The sequence below is a fragment of the Rhinopithecus roxellana genome, chromosome 20 (assembly GCF_007565055.1).
Source record: "Rhinopithecus roxellana isolate Shanxi Qingling chromosome 20, ASM756505v1, whole genome shotgun sequence".
Taxonomy (NCBI): domain Eukaryota; kingdom Metazoa; phylum Chordata; class Mammalia; order Primates; family Cercopithecidae; genus Rhinopithecus; species Rhinopithecus roxellana.
The window spans coordinates 73,617,285-73,629,918 of record NC_044568.1 but is presented as its reverse complement, the minus strand read 5'-3'; the positions used below and the strand labels follow the sequence as shown (position 1 = coordinate 73,629,918).

Genomic DNA, 12,634 nt, shown 5'->3' with positions numbered 1-12,634 from the left:
AGATTGTGATGGGGGAAAAGATGGTTAAATAATTCATTCGAAGTCCAGAGCCAGGACATGGCAGAGCCAGGCCTCAAAATAAAGGCTCTCTTGAAAGCCCACATTTATAACCAATACACTAGAAACCATCTGTTCTTTAATGGCAGGGCCACCAAATACTCACACTATGAGGCCAGCTCCTCCCACCCAGCCTGGCAGGCATTTCTTAACAAATAGCGTCTGCTAAACAGAGCTGAGCCTTCATACTGCTATCATCAGTAACATTTAGTGACATGTATTCATCACCATGCTTTCCTGGCATTATTCTGTTTAATTCTCAGGGGATTAAAGAAATCACTACACCCATTTTACAGATGAGGAAACTAAGGCTTAGGGAAGTTAGCCAATTGTCCAAGAGCACAGTGCTAGCAAGCAGCAGACGGAGAAATGGACCACAGTACGACAGGGAATTTCTTAAGGGTGGGGTCAGGACCCTTCCAGCTCTGTTCCTCTAAAATGAGTGAACAGGAGGCGCTCACAACAACTGAATAGTGAAGAAATGAATGGATTGTATGGTAAGCATCTTTTGGGGAACTTGTGAGTCAAGTACTAAAAGAGGGCCTTTACCTGTGCTGGCTTCCACCCAACCCCCAAGCCCATTCGCCTAAGTGAACCAGGCAGTCCCAGGATCCATTAAGCCAAGGGGAAAGAAACAGGGGGGAAAAAAAAAAAAAAGGCTGGTGCATGGACCCTGGCCTTGGGAATCTCCACCTCTGTGCCTAGGGCAGACAGCTCACCTGAAATCTCCTTCTCTACTCTCTTCCCCTTTCGAACCCTGTTTATCCTTCAGGCCCAATGCAAACACCCCTCTTTGCTGTTGGCCTGCAGCTCCCCAGTCAGAGCCAATTCCTTCCCTAATTTCACACTTTTTTTTTTTTTTTTTAGAGAGAGTCTCGCTCTGCTGTCCTGGCTGGAGTACAGTGGTGCAATCTCTGCAACCTCTACCTCCTGGGTGCAAGCAATTCTTGTGCCTCAGCCTCCCGAGTAGCTGGAATCACAGGTGTGTATCACCACATCTGGCTAATGTTTTGTATTTTTAGTAAACACAGGGGTTCAGCATGTTGGCCAGGCTGGTCTCAAGCTCCTGATCTTAGGTGATTCTCCTGCCTCGGCCTCCCAAAGTGCTGGGATTACAGACTTGAGCCACCACCCCCGGTCCACACTTGTACTTTTCCTTTAGCACGTGTTTCATTCTACTGCTTTATAAGCTGCAGTAGATTTTTGTTTGTGTGTGTGTATTTTTTGAGATAGGACCTCACTGTCGCCCAGGCTGGAGTGCAGTGGCACCATCTTGGCTCACCGCAGCTTCCGCGTCCGCCAGGCTCAAGCGATTCTCTCACCTCAGCCTCCCAAGGTCACCCACAAGCGCACCACCACTTCATCTAATTTTTTGTATTTTTGGTAGCGACAAAGTTTCGCCACATTGCCTAGGCTGGTCTCAAACTCTGGGGCTCAAGTAGTCCTCCCCTCCTAGGCCTACCAAAGTGCTGGGATTACATGTGAGAGCCACTGTGCCCGGCCTGTGGGTTTTTTTTTTTTTTTTTTTTTTTTGAGACAGGGTCTCAGGTCTTGCTCTGTCGCTCAGGCTGGAGTCCAGTGGTGCAGTCTCAGCTCACTGTAACCTCCGCCTCCCCGGTTCAAAAGTGATCCTCCTGCCTCAGCCTCCAGAGTAGCTGGGATTATAGATGCATGCCAGTATGCCTGGCTAATTTCTGTATTTTTGGTAGAGATGGGGTTTTACCATGTTGCTCAGGCCGGTCTTGAACTCCTGACTTCAAGTGATCCACCCACCTCGGCCACCCAAAGTGCTGGGATTACAAGTGTGAGCGACCACACCCGGGCCTGTGGTGTTCTTTATAGCTGTGTCTCTCACTCTCCAAATCTGTAAACCTTTTAAGAGTGAAGCCTGGGATTCTGTCGTACTCCATCTCTAATCTCTACAGCACCCAGCACTGAACCAGGAATAGCAGACAGTGGACAGGAACATCCAGAGGTAGAGAGGGCTTAGAATCGGGTTCCAGCCCTGCCACCTAGCTTTATGCCTTTCAGCAAGTTTCTTAACCCCCTGAAACCTTGGTTTCCCCATGTTTAAAATGGGAATAATAACTCTCCCTACGTCACAGGGCTGTTATGAGAATTTAATGAGCTCAAGTTCATAGCTAAAACTCATTGAATGGATATTATTATTAATATATGTTTAATAACTAATCAGTCCAAGAATAGGCATGATTAATTTTTTTCTTCAATTAACACATGAGAAGGAAACTGTTACAAAAATATAATGTTATGAACAAGGTTATGAGCAGACATTACCCAACTGTGTAAATAATTGGGCTTGTTCAAAGTACATTCTAGATACTATCATATTCGTAATATTTATATCCCTGCTATCATAGTTTTGCAATAATTTACCTAGTTGCCTGTCGAGACAGTGCAGAATCGATCCCTCTCCTATCTACTGCACCTCTCTGGTGCAATCTCGGCTCACTGCAATCTCTGCTTCCTGAGTACAAGCAATTCTCTCACCTCAGCCTCCCTAGTAGCTGGGATTATAGGCACCCATTACCACGCCTGGCTAATTTTTGTATTTTTAGTACAGACAGGGTTTCACCATGTTGGGCAGGCTAGTCTCCTTTTTTTTTTTTTTTTTTTTTCTTGAGACAGTGTCTTGCTTTATCACCCAGGCTGGAGTGCAATTGCGTGACCTCAGCTCACTGCAACCTCCACCCTCCTGGTTCAAGCGATTCTCCTGCCTCAGCCTCCCGAGTAGCTAGGATTATAGGCATGCGCCACCATGCCCTGCTCATTTTTGTATTTTTGGTAGATGCGGGGTTTCACCATGTTGCCCAGGCTGGTCTCGAACTCCTCATCTCAGGTTATCCACCCACCTGGGCCTCCCGAAGTGCTGGGATTACAGGCGCGAGCCACTGTGCCCGGCCTCCCTCTCCTAAGTCTTAAGCCGGTGCTTGATCTTCCAGAGGACAGCCCATGGGGCCCTTGTCACACCCTTCACACTCGAGGAAATTGCCACCACTTCTCCAAAATAAAATTGATTAGGAAGGAATCATGGACTATATCAAATGCTGCTTGCATTGATCATCACTTGCCCCGCTATGGACTTATCTAGTACTCAACAAACGTGACCTTTTAAAAACAAAAACCAGGCTGAGCTCAGTGGCTCTTGCCTGTAGTCTCAGCCCTTTGGGAAGCTGAGACAGATAGATTGCTTTTGAGCCCAGGAGTTTAAGACCAGCCTGGAAACACAGTAAAACCGCATCTCGACAAAAAATTCAAAAATTAACAGGGCTGCCGGGCATCATGGCTCACGGCTGTAATCCCAGCATTTTGGGAGGCTGAGGCAGGCGGATCACTTGAGGTCAAGAGTTCGAGACCAACCTGGCCAATATGGAAAAACCCCATCTCTACTAAAAATACAAAAATTAACCAGGCATGGCGGTGGGCACAGGAAATCCCAGCTACTCGGGAGGCAGAAGAATCACTTGGACCCAGGAGGCAGAGGTTGCAGGAAGCCGAGATCACACCATTGCACTCTAGCCTGGGCAACAGAATGAGACTCCATCTTAATTTTTTTTTAAACGGGCTCTAGTGGCACACACACTTGTAGTTCCAGCTACTCAGGAGGCTGAGGTGGGAGAATCCCTTGAGCCCAGGAGGTCGAAGCTGCAATGAGCCGAGATCTCACCCCTGCCTTCCATCCTGGGTGGCAAGCGAGACCCTGTCTCAAAAACAAAAAACATAACAGTTCATGTTAGTCTCTTGGTTCAAATGTGTCAGCAGTTTCTCCTGCAATGAGAATAAATTTGAGACTTTTTGTTTGTTTTTTAATCACGACCTAAAAGGCCCTACCTAGTCTGGCTCCCTTCTGATTCACCTGCCCTTCACCCTGACTCACTGGGTTCTAGCCACCCTGGCTTTCTGTCTCTTCCTCTAGCCCACCAAGGCCTTTACGTTTACTGCCTGCATTCCTGCTATTTATACAGCAAAATGTCACCTCCTTAGAGAAGCACTTCCTGAACACCAAATGAAAAGTATCCCTTCCCCGTTAATTCCCATGTAACACTTATTATGACCTAAACCATCTTACTTGTTTGCTTGTGTATTATTTGACACCTTTACTCTCAACCTAGGTCTTAACTTCCCCTAAATAGAATTACGTGGGAAGGGACTTTGTTGAGAAATCTCAAGACTGTACCTGCAGCCCCTAGAACACTGCCTGGCACTTGTAAGGCACTCACTACCTATTTATGGAATGAATAAATGGGATTTGGGGAGCAAATGATGGTCATTTTTCACTTTTTATTTTCATATTTCAGATGAATTCAAATTTTTATAAAGTACATGTATTACTTCTAGAATCAGAAAAAAAGAAATAATGCAAAACCAAAATAAAATAATAAAATGAGCATATGTAACCCAACAGAAGAAAATAGTTCAAACCCTTCCCCAAGAGTCTATTATATAGATTGCCAACAATCTACATTATTTCAGTCTCCACACTGTTTATGAAACCTGAAACGCTGGCCAGTTTAACAATCTGCTTGTTAGTCAGTACACAACCTTGAACTTTAAAATAATAGTCATCTCCCCTGGGCTTATGGAAAGATTGCAGTTTGAGCTTTCTACTTCATTCCAATCTCCTACTCACAGAGCATTTATTTCTACCACTATGCCTTGTTGATTTTTTAAAAAATTTATTTTATTTTATTTTATTTTTTGAGATGAAGTCTTGCTCTGTCACCCAGGCTGGAATGCAGCGGTGCAATCTCAGCTCACTGCAACCTCTGCCTCCTGAGTACAAGTAATTCTCTCACCTCACCCTCCCTAGTAGCTGGGATTATAGGCGCCCATCATCACGCCTGGCTAATTTTTGTATTTTTAGTGCAGACAGGGTTTCACCGTGTTGGGCAGGCTGGTCTCGAACTCCTGACCTCAAGCCATCCGTTCACCTCCTGAAGTGCTGGGATTACAGGCGTGAGCCACCACACCCAGCCAGTTGATGCTATTACCTCTCCTGGCATTACCCTCTCCCGCCCCCATCTCCTCCACTTCCCCTGTCCAAAATCTTGATCATCCTTAAAGACGCATTCAAATCTGTCAAGAAATGGCCACAGCAGCAGACAACTGTGTTTCTGAAAAGCTCTGCGCTTTTTTAAAAGGCACCTTGTCTGCATGTCTCCCTCAATTAATTACACTTGGTTGAAAGCAGTATTTTTATATATCTAACCACACTGAAATGTCACTATACATTTTCCAACTGAGTGGGGAAAAAAACCTTCCTGCTGGTGGAAAAACGCTGTCGAAGGTGGTTGGGAGCAATTACTTTGAATCTTTCTCAAAGGAGAAAATACTAGATGGTTTGTAAGGGTGCAGAAGCCTTTCCCCACATGTTCCCATGAGGAAGGCAATATGTACAAAATCATTAACTAGAATTTACTAAGAAATGGAAGCAATGAAAAGCTGTAACTGGCGAGCTTGGAATAACCTCTGCAAATACTGCTGGGGGCCATCCTCTTCTGTCCTCCTATGACAACCATTCAGCCTTGATTGAGCGCTTTCAGCATCCGAGGCCCTATGCTAAATGCATTATATACATATCTCATCTGATCTTCCAAGAGTCCCAAGTGCGCATTACTACAATTATCTTCATTTCACAGATGAGGCAACTGACACACAGAGACGTTGAGCAATTTTCCCAGGGTCACAAATCTACCGAGTGACAGCTGAATGAGGCTGGTTTGAACTCATTCAGCCTAACTTCAAAACATTCCTTCTTTGCTACTCTGCTATAGTACATGACATATCTTTTATCTAAAAACTATAGTTGAAATTTAAAATAGCAGTCAACACAACCTTAACTAAAAAAGACCAGTTCTGCAGCCTCCCTACCCTCTTCAATTCTGTTTAATTTACACCTACTCAGTGTTTAACATAAAATATTTAAAAATGTGTGGAAGTTAAACAGAGCACGGCTTCTTTCTAAGGGCCCTCTTCTTTTCTCCAGCATTTCATGCGTTACAACATTGGCTTGGCAATTGTTATGCCATAGAAACAAAAGCACTCATTTTCACACTTCGTTAATAAATAAATGGAGGGCCCAGGCTTTATGGAATGGATACATACATACCTTGAGAGTTGAAAGAGTGTTCCAAAAAAGGTTTAATCAAACACCCTCTGGTTGCAAACAGGAGTCTAGAAAACAGGCTGGGCATGGTAGCTCACACCTGTAATCTCGGCGCTTTGGGAGGCCGAGGAGGGCAGATCACTTGAGGCCAGGAGTTCGAGACCAGCCTGGCCAACATGGTGAAACCCCATCTCTACTAAAAATACAAAAATTAGGCATGGTGGCGCATGCCTGTAATCCCAGCTACTCAGGAGGCTGAGGCAGGAGAACTGCTTGAACCCGGCAGGTGGATGTTGCAGTGAGCTAAGATTGTGCCACTGCACTCCAGCCTGGGCTACAGAGCAAGACCTTGTCTCAAAAAAAAAAAAAAAAAAAAAAAAAGTCTAGAAAATAAAACTTGCCAGATTCAAGTTTCAAAAGTTAGACTCTGGATCCGTATTTTAAGAATTTCAAGTTTCACCAGGCATGGTGGCTCACGCGTGTAATCCTAGCACTTTGGAAGGCTGAGGTGGGCAGATCAGCTGAGGTCAGGAGTTCCAGATCAGCCTGGCCAACACAGTGAAAACCCCTCTCTACTAAAACTACAAAAATTAGCTGAGCGTGGTGGCAGGTGCCTGTAGTCCTAGCTACTCCAGAGGTGAGGCAGGAGAATCGCTTGAACCTGGGAGGCGGAGGTTGCAGTGAGCTGAGATCATGCCACTGCACTCCAGCCTGGGGGACAGAGTGAGACTCCATCTCAAAAAAAAGAAAGAAAAACCAGATTTGAGGATCCACACAACTGCAGCTCAAGAGCTGTTCCTCTTGCCTTTGACTAGGAAGCAAGACTCAGAGGGTGAGAAGGACTTTATACCAGATTTTTTTTTTTTGAGATGGAGTCTCACTCTGTCACCCAGGCTGGAGTGCAGTGGTGCAATCTCGCCTCACTGCAAGCTCCGCCTCCCAGGTTCACGCCATTCTCCTGCCTCAGCCTCCCCAGCAGCTGGGACTACAGGTGCAACCTGCCACACCCAGCTAATTTTTTATATTTTTAGTACAGATGGGGTTTCACCGTGTTACCCAGGATGGTCTCGATCTCCTGACCTTGTGATCCGCCCGCCTTGGCCTCCCAAAGTGCTGGGATTACAGGCGTGAGCCACCATAGGTGGCCTTATACCAGACTTTTAACAGTGTGCAACATAGGACTCAGAAGTACAAAAATTTCAGGGTTGAAACTGCTATAAATTGGGTGCTTGCTGCAATTTTCCTGCATGTTTCAAATTTTTTTTCATAAAATGGTAAGAATATAAAAAGCTATAAGAGCAGTATTAGAGAACTGACCAATATTTACATAATTCCTTGCAGAGTAAAAGCAGATTCTGTCTATAAAGGTGCAGTAACAGAATGGAAGTGAACAGTATGTATTGAGCACTTAACCTTGAGTTCTATATGTATCATCTTATTTAGTATTCACAATAAAACCATAAGGTAGGTACTATTATCATCTCTATTTTCAGAAAATGAAGGCAGAGTGAGGCTCAGCAATACTCCTAAAGTCACATAGCCAGCAAGGCACAGAGTGAGGATTTAAAGCAGCACTCCTGTGAACAGCTTCTATTCTGCATGGACCCAGCATTTTTTCAAGGCCTCTGTGCACTTCAGAGATTAACAGGGCTGCCACATATTTATAAAACCACTGAGCATGTTCTGCGACCATCTCAATAGACTTAGGAAGTTTTTTGAAACAGCAAAAGCAATAAACCTTTATGTTAAAAGCAGGCTCTGCAGTCCAAGAGACGTGGGTTCAAATCCTGGTTCTGCCACTTAACTGTCAGGCCACCTAACAAGTCCCAGTTTTGTTTTGTTCTTTTTATCTATGCAAGGGGAGTCTTAGTACAGCAGGACGTTGTCGTGGGGACTAAATGAAATGATGCATTTAAAGTTCTCAGTACATGGTCATCTAGCAATAAAAGGCAGCCATTGTTGAGATTATTTTGAGCTTGTAAGAAATGGAGACTCTCATGGAGATACAGAGTAGAATGATGATTACCAGAGGCTGGGGAGGGCATTGGGAGGTGGGGACAGAGATGGTTAACGGGTACAAAAATATAGGTAGACAGAATGAATAAGATCTGGTATCTGATGGCACAACAGGATGACTACAGTCAACAATGTACTGTACATTTAAAAATAACTAAAAGAGGCCGGTTGTGGTGGCTCATGCCTGTAATCCCAGCACTTTGGGAGGCCAAGGCAGGCAGATCACCTGAGGTCAGGAGTTCGAGACCACCCTGGCCAACATGGTGAAACCCCATCTCTACTAAAAATACAAAAGTTAGCCGGGCATGGGGGCGAGCACCTGTAATCTCAGCTACTCTGTAGGCTGAGGCAGGAGAATCACTTGAACCCAGGAGGTGGAGGTTGCAGTGAGCCGAGATTGTGCCATTGCTCTCCAGCCTGGGCGACAAGAGCGAAACTCCATCTCAAAAAAACAAACAAACCAACAAAAACTAAACTAAAAGAGTAAAATTAGTCACACACCTGGGCTTTTTTTTTTAAAAAGGAGTGTAATTGGATTGTTTATAACACAAAAAAAGGATAAATGCTTGAGGTGATGGGCGCCGCATTGACCCTGATGTGATTATTACACATTGTATGCCTGTATCAAAATATCTCATGTACCCCATAAATATGGACACTCACTATGTACACTTAAAAATTAAAAAAAGAAACAGACCCTCAGCCCTGACGCCCTGATGTTATGCCAAAACACCAAGTCATTGGGTCTTGAAAGGATGAACTAGAAAGAAGGATCAAGGTTAAAAAGGGAGAAAAAAAAGAAAAGAAGGAAAGAGGTTGGCGGCAGCACTATGACATCCATCCTAGCAGATGAACCTCTAAGACATTCGACTGTGATTTCAACTTCAACCCGTCAGAATCAGAACACAGTTGAGCCCTTCTAGGAAGATTTTCTAAATTCATAATTACAGGTATAGAGAAAGGGAGCGCACACACACAATTTTCTACCAGGTGAGGACAGAAGATCACATTCACAATACTTTAGCCCTACATGGCTCAGAGATCCGTGCTGGGGCAGAGCGCGGAGCAGTGACCCAGAGCCGAGGCAGGAACCTGCAGGGTCCGTGAGAAGGACGAGAGGGCCTTTCCTTCCCAGCCTGGTGGGCAAGCCATGTGAGAGCAGCAGCTCTGGGGAGCCCCTGGGTTTGCAGGGACCTGCAGTGACCCTGGAACCCCTGACGCTGCCTCTACACTTTGAGGACAGGAGTTTGAACTATTGTATCCTATTAATGAAAAACAAAAATCCTTCGTTTACTTAGAAATGTTGACATCCAAACACCGCAGAGAGAACCAGTAAATAAATACGGCCGGTCTATTTCGAAACTGCCTTCTAGGGTTGTACCCAAGCGGACTTTAATTGAGTCAAGAGAGAAAGGAGAACGGTGTGTGCATGGTTCATCTTCTTCTGATCCTCTCACCGCCGCAAGCCTTCCACCCCGACCCAAGGAAGGCGGGGGGAGGAAAAGCTGGGAATTTCAGGTGCACGCCGAAACCTCACGCAGTGGGGAGGAAAGCAAGCAGAAACCCAGCGGACACTCCCCCCTCACCAGGGACGTGGGCGCTTTCCAGGACGGTCCTGCATCTCCAGCGCCCTGGCGCATCCCAGGCGGAGAGAGGAACCTCCTTCCTGGGCTTTGGGAGAGACCAGACTTTCCAGGACCAGCTGCGAGCTGACGGATCCGGGACTCCTAAGTCCAGACCAGGCTCCTGCCTTAGCTGTCTGGCCACCTCCCAACCCTCCCAGTGAGGCTCAGTCAGGAGGGTCCCCGCTTTTGTTCGCGGGGAGAGCGCGTCGCCGCGCAGAGCTGCGTATCCCCCTCCGCTGCCAGCCCCGCTGCGGGGGCGCTTCCCTGGGTCTGCTGGCGTTCCTCGCGCTCCCGCGACCACCCTCTCAGGCGCGCGGATCCCCAGCTGTCCCCGGCCCCCTGCCCCAGTACTCACTTCTCCCCAGTCCTTCCGTTTTCCATGCAGTCTCCTCCACCGCCCCATAGCGCCTCAGAGGCTTCTCGGCTTCCAGATGGGTGGACAAAGATTGCTTTAACTCCATCGCTGATCCCCGGGGCCAGGTCTACGGGTCTCCCTTTACTCCATCCCCGCTGCGGGCTGCAGGGAGGGAGGTGGCTCCAGCCAGCAGCGTTTTAAGGGGCTGGACGCCCGTGACGCGGCTCCATCTCTTCCGCCGCCAGCTCCGGGGAGCGCCTACTGGTACCCAGGAGGGGGAGGGATGCAAGGCACATGCGCAGTGGAGGCTTGGTGGGGAGGCCTGGGGGCTGGGTAGGGAGACAGAGGGGCAGGTGATAACTCTAAGAAGAACAACAAACACAACAACTAAAATAAAACCAACCCAAAGGAAGTGAGAACAAGGCCCCGGCCTATTCCAGAGCCCCTAGTGATGCTTGGCATGGAGCTGGCACTGTGGGCGGCTTGCAAGCTGTCAGCGGGCTGCGGGTTTTGAGTGGTATTGGTGAGCCTGTCTCTATCTGTAGGCGATGGATCCGTCTTTCTGGGGAGTATGCAGGGGCGTGAGTGTGGACCTAGATCTATGGGTTCTGGGCTTGGCTGATTGCGTTTCTGTGAGAATCTCTGTCGTGTGCATCTGTGTATATAATTTGAAGTGGGACAGTGGATGCCTATGTCAGTTCCATATGTGTTTGCATGCACTTGGGGGAGAGAGAGAGAGATATGAAAATATTTTGGACACAGGTATAGCAGAGCTGTTTGGAGCATGGGGCTTTACTTTCCAGAAACCCCAGAGGTTTATCCTTAAAAAAACAAACAAAAAAATCCATGGCAGTGGCTGGGCACAGTGGCTCATGCCTGTAATCCCAGCACTTTGGGAGGCCAAGGTGGGTGGATCACTTGGGGCCAGGAGTTTGAGATTAGCCTGGCCAACATGGTGAAACGCTGTCTCTACCGAAAATACAAAAATTAGCCATTTGTGGTGGTGAAGGCCTGTAATTCCAACTACTTGGGAGGCTGAGGCAGGAAAATCGCTTGATCGTGCCATTGCACTCCAGCCTGGGCAAAAAGAGGAAAACTCCATCTCAAAAAAAGAAAAACAAAAAAAAAATGAAATGATATCCCAGTAGGAAACAGGGAAAGAATAAGAACAGGCATTTCATGTGGGCAGAGGAGGAAGGACTAAGGTGAGAAGCTGTTCAACCCCTTTAGTAATAAGGAAAATGTAAATAAGAATATATCATCCGATAGGCAAAAACTAAAAAAATCTAACAATCATGTGTTGTAAAAGATGTGGTTTTTTTTTTTTTTTTTGAGACAATCCAAAAATGCTGGGGTTACAGACGTGACCCACCATGCCTGGCATAATTTGAACTCTTATCTAACGCTAGTGGGAGTATAAATTGGTACAACTAATTTTTTTTCTCTCTGTCACCCAGACTGGAGTGCAGTGGCACAGTCTCAGCTTACTGCAACCTCCACCTCCCAGGTTCAAGCTGCTGAGTAGCTGCGACTACAAGCATGCCACCATGCCCGGCTCATTTTTTGTACTTTTAGTGGAGATGGGGTTTCACCATGTTGGCCAGGCTGGTCTCGAACTCCTGAGCTCAAGTGATCTGCCCGCCTCAGTCTCCTAAAGTGCTGAGACTACAGGCATGAGCCACTGTGCCTATAGTATGAATGTAACGTTTATTGTTCTCAGATATATATATGTATAGCTCCACAAATTACATATAATAGCACTATTTAACATTTTCTTATAATTTATACAAATGATATCATACTTTATAATTCTGCAAATTGCTTTTTTGTTGTTGTTGTTCCATAATATGCTTTTCTTTCTTTCAAAAAGATAGAGACAGGTTTTCACTGTGTTACTCGGGCTGGTCTTGAATTCCTGGGCTCAAGTGATCCACCTGCCTCAGTCTGCCAAAGTGCTTGGATTACAGGCATGAGCCACAGTGCCCAGCCCACAGTATGCTTTTGAGAAATATGCATGTTGATTCATGTAACTCTGGTTCACAGTCTACTGTATAGTATTCTACTACATGAATTAACCATAATTGGTCTATTTTTTCATTGATGAGGTATAAAGGTTATTCCCAATTGTCCACAATTACAAACATGGCAGCAGCAAATTTTTATACTCATTTCCCTGTAAGACTAAATAGGAGTTTTTCTAGGGGAAAAAAATTACAATGGCATGGGGTATGCACATCTGTAACTGGACTAGAGTGTCAACCTACTTTTAAAATTAGTTGTACCAGGCCAGATGCAGTGGCTCACGCCTGTAATCCCAGCACTTTAGGAGGCCAAGGCAGGCGGTTAGTCTAAGGTCAGGAGTTCGAGACCAGCCCGGCCAACTTGGTGAAACCCCGTCTCTACTAAAAATACAAAAAAAAAATTAAAAATTAGCCAGGCCTCGTGGCACACACCTGT

At 46.1% G+C, this 12,634-nt stretch overlaps 1 protein-coding gene across 1 annotated transcript in view; it reads right to left on the bottom strand.

Moving 5' to 3' along the window:
• Positions 1 to 10,465, bottom strand: part of BMERB1 (bMERB domain containing 1) — a 165,658-nt gene extending 155,193 nt beyond the window's left edge. The window contains exon 1 of the mRNA XM_010370945.2: positions 10,178 to 10,465. Within this exon, the coding sequence (XP_010369247.1) occupies positions 10,178 to 10,283 (106 nt within the window). The 5' untranslated portion in view covers positions 10,284 to 10,465. The remainder of the gene's footprint in view (positions 1 to 10,177) is intronic.
• Positions 10,466 to 12,634: the final 2,169 nt, after the last annotated feature.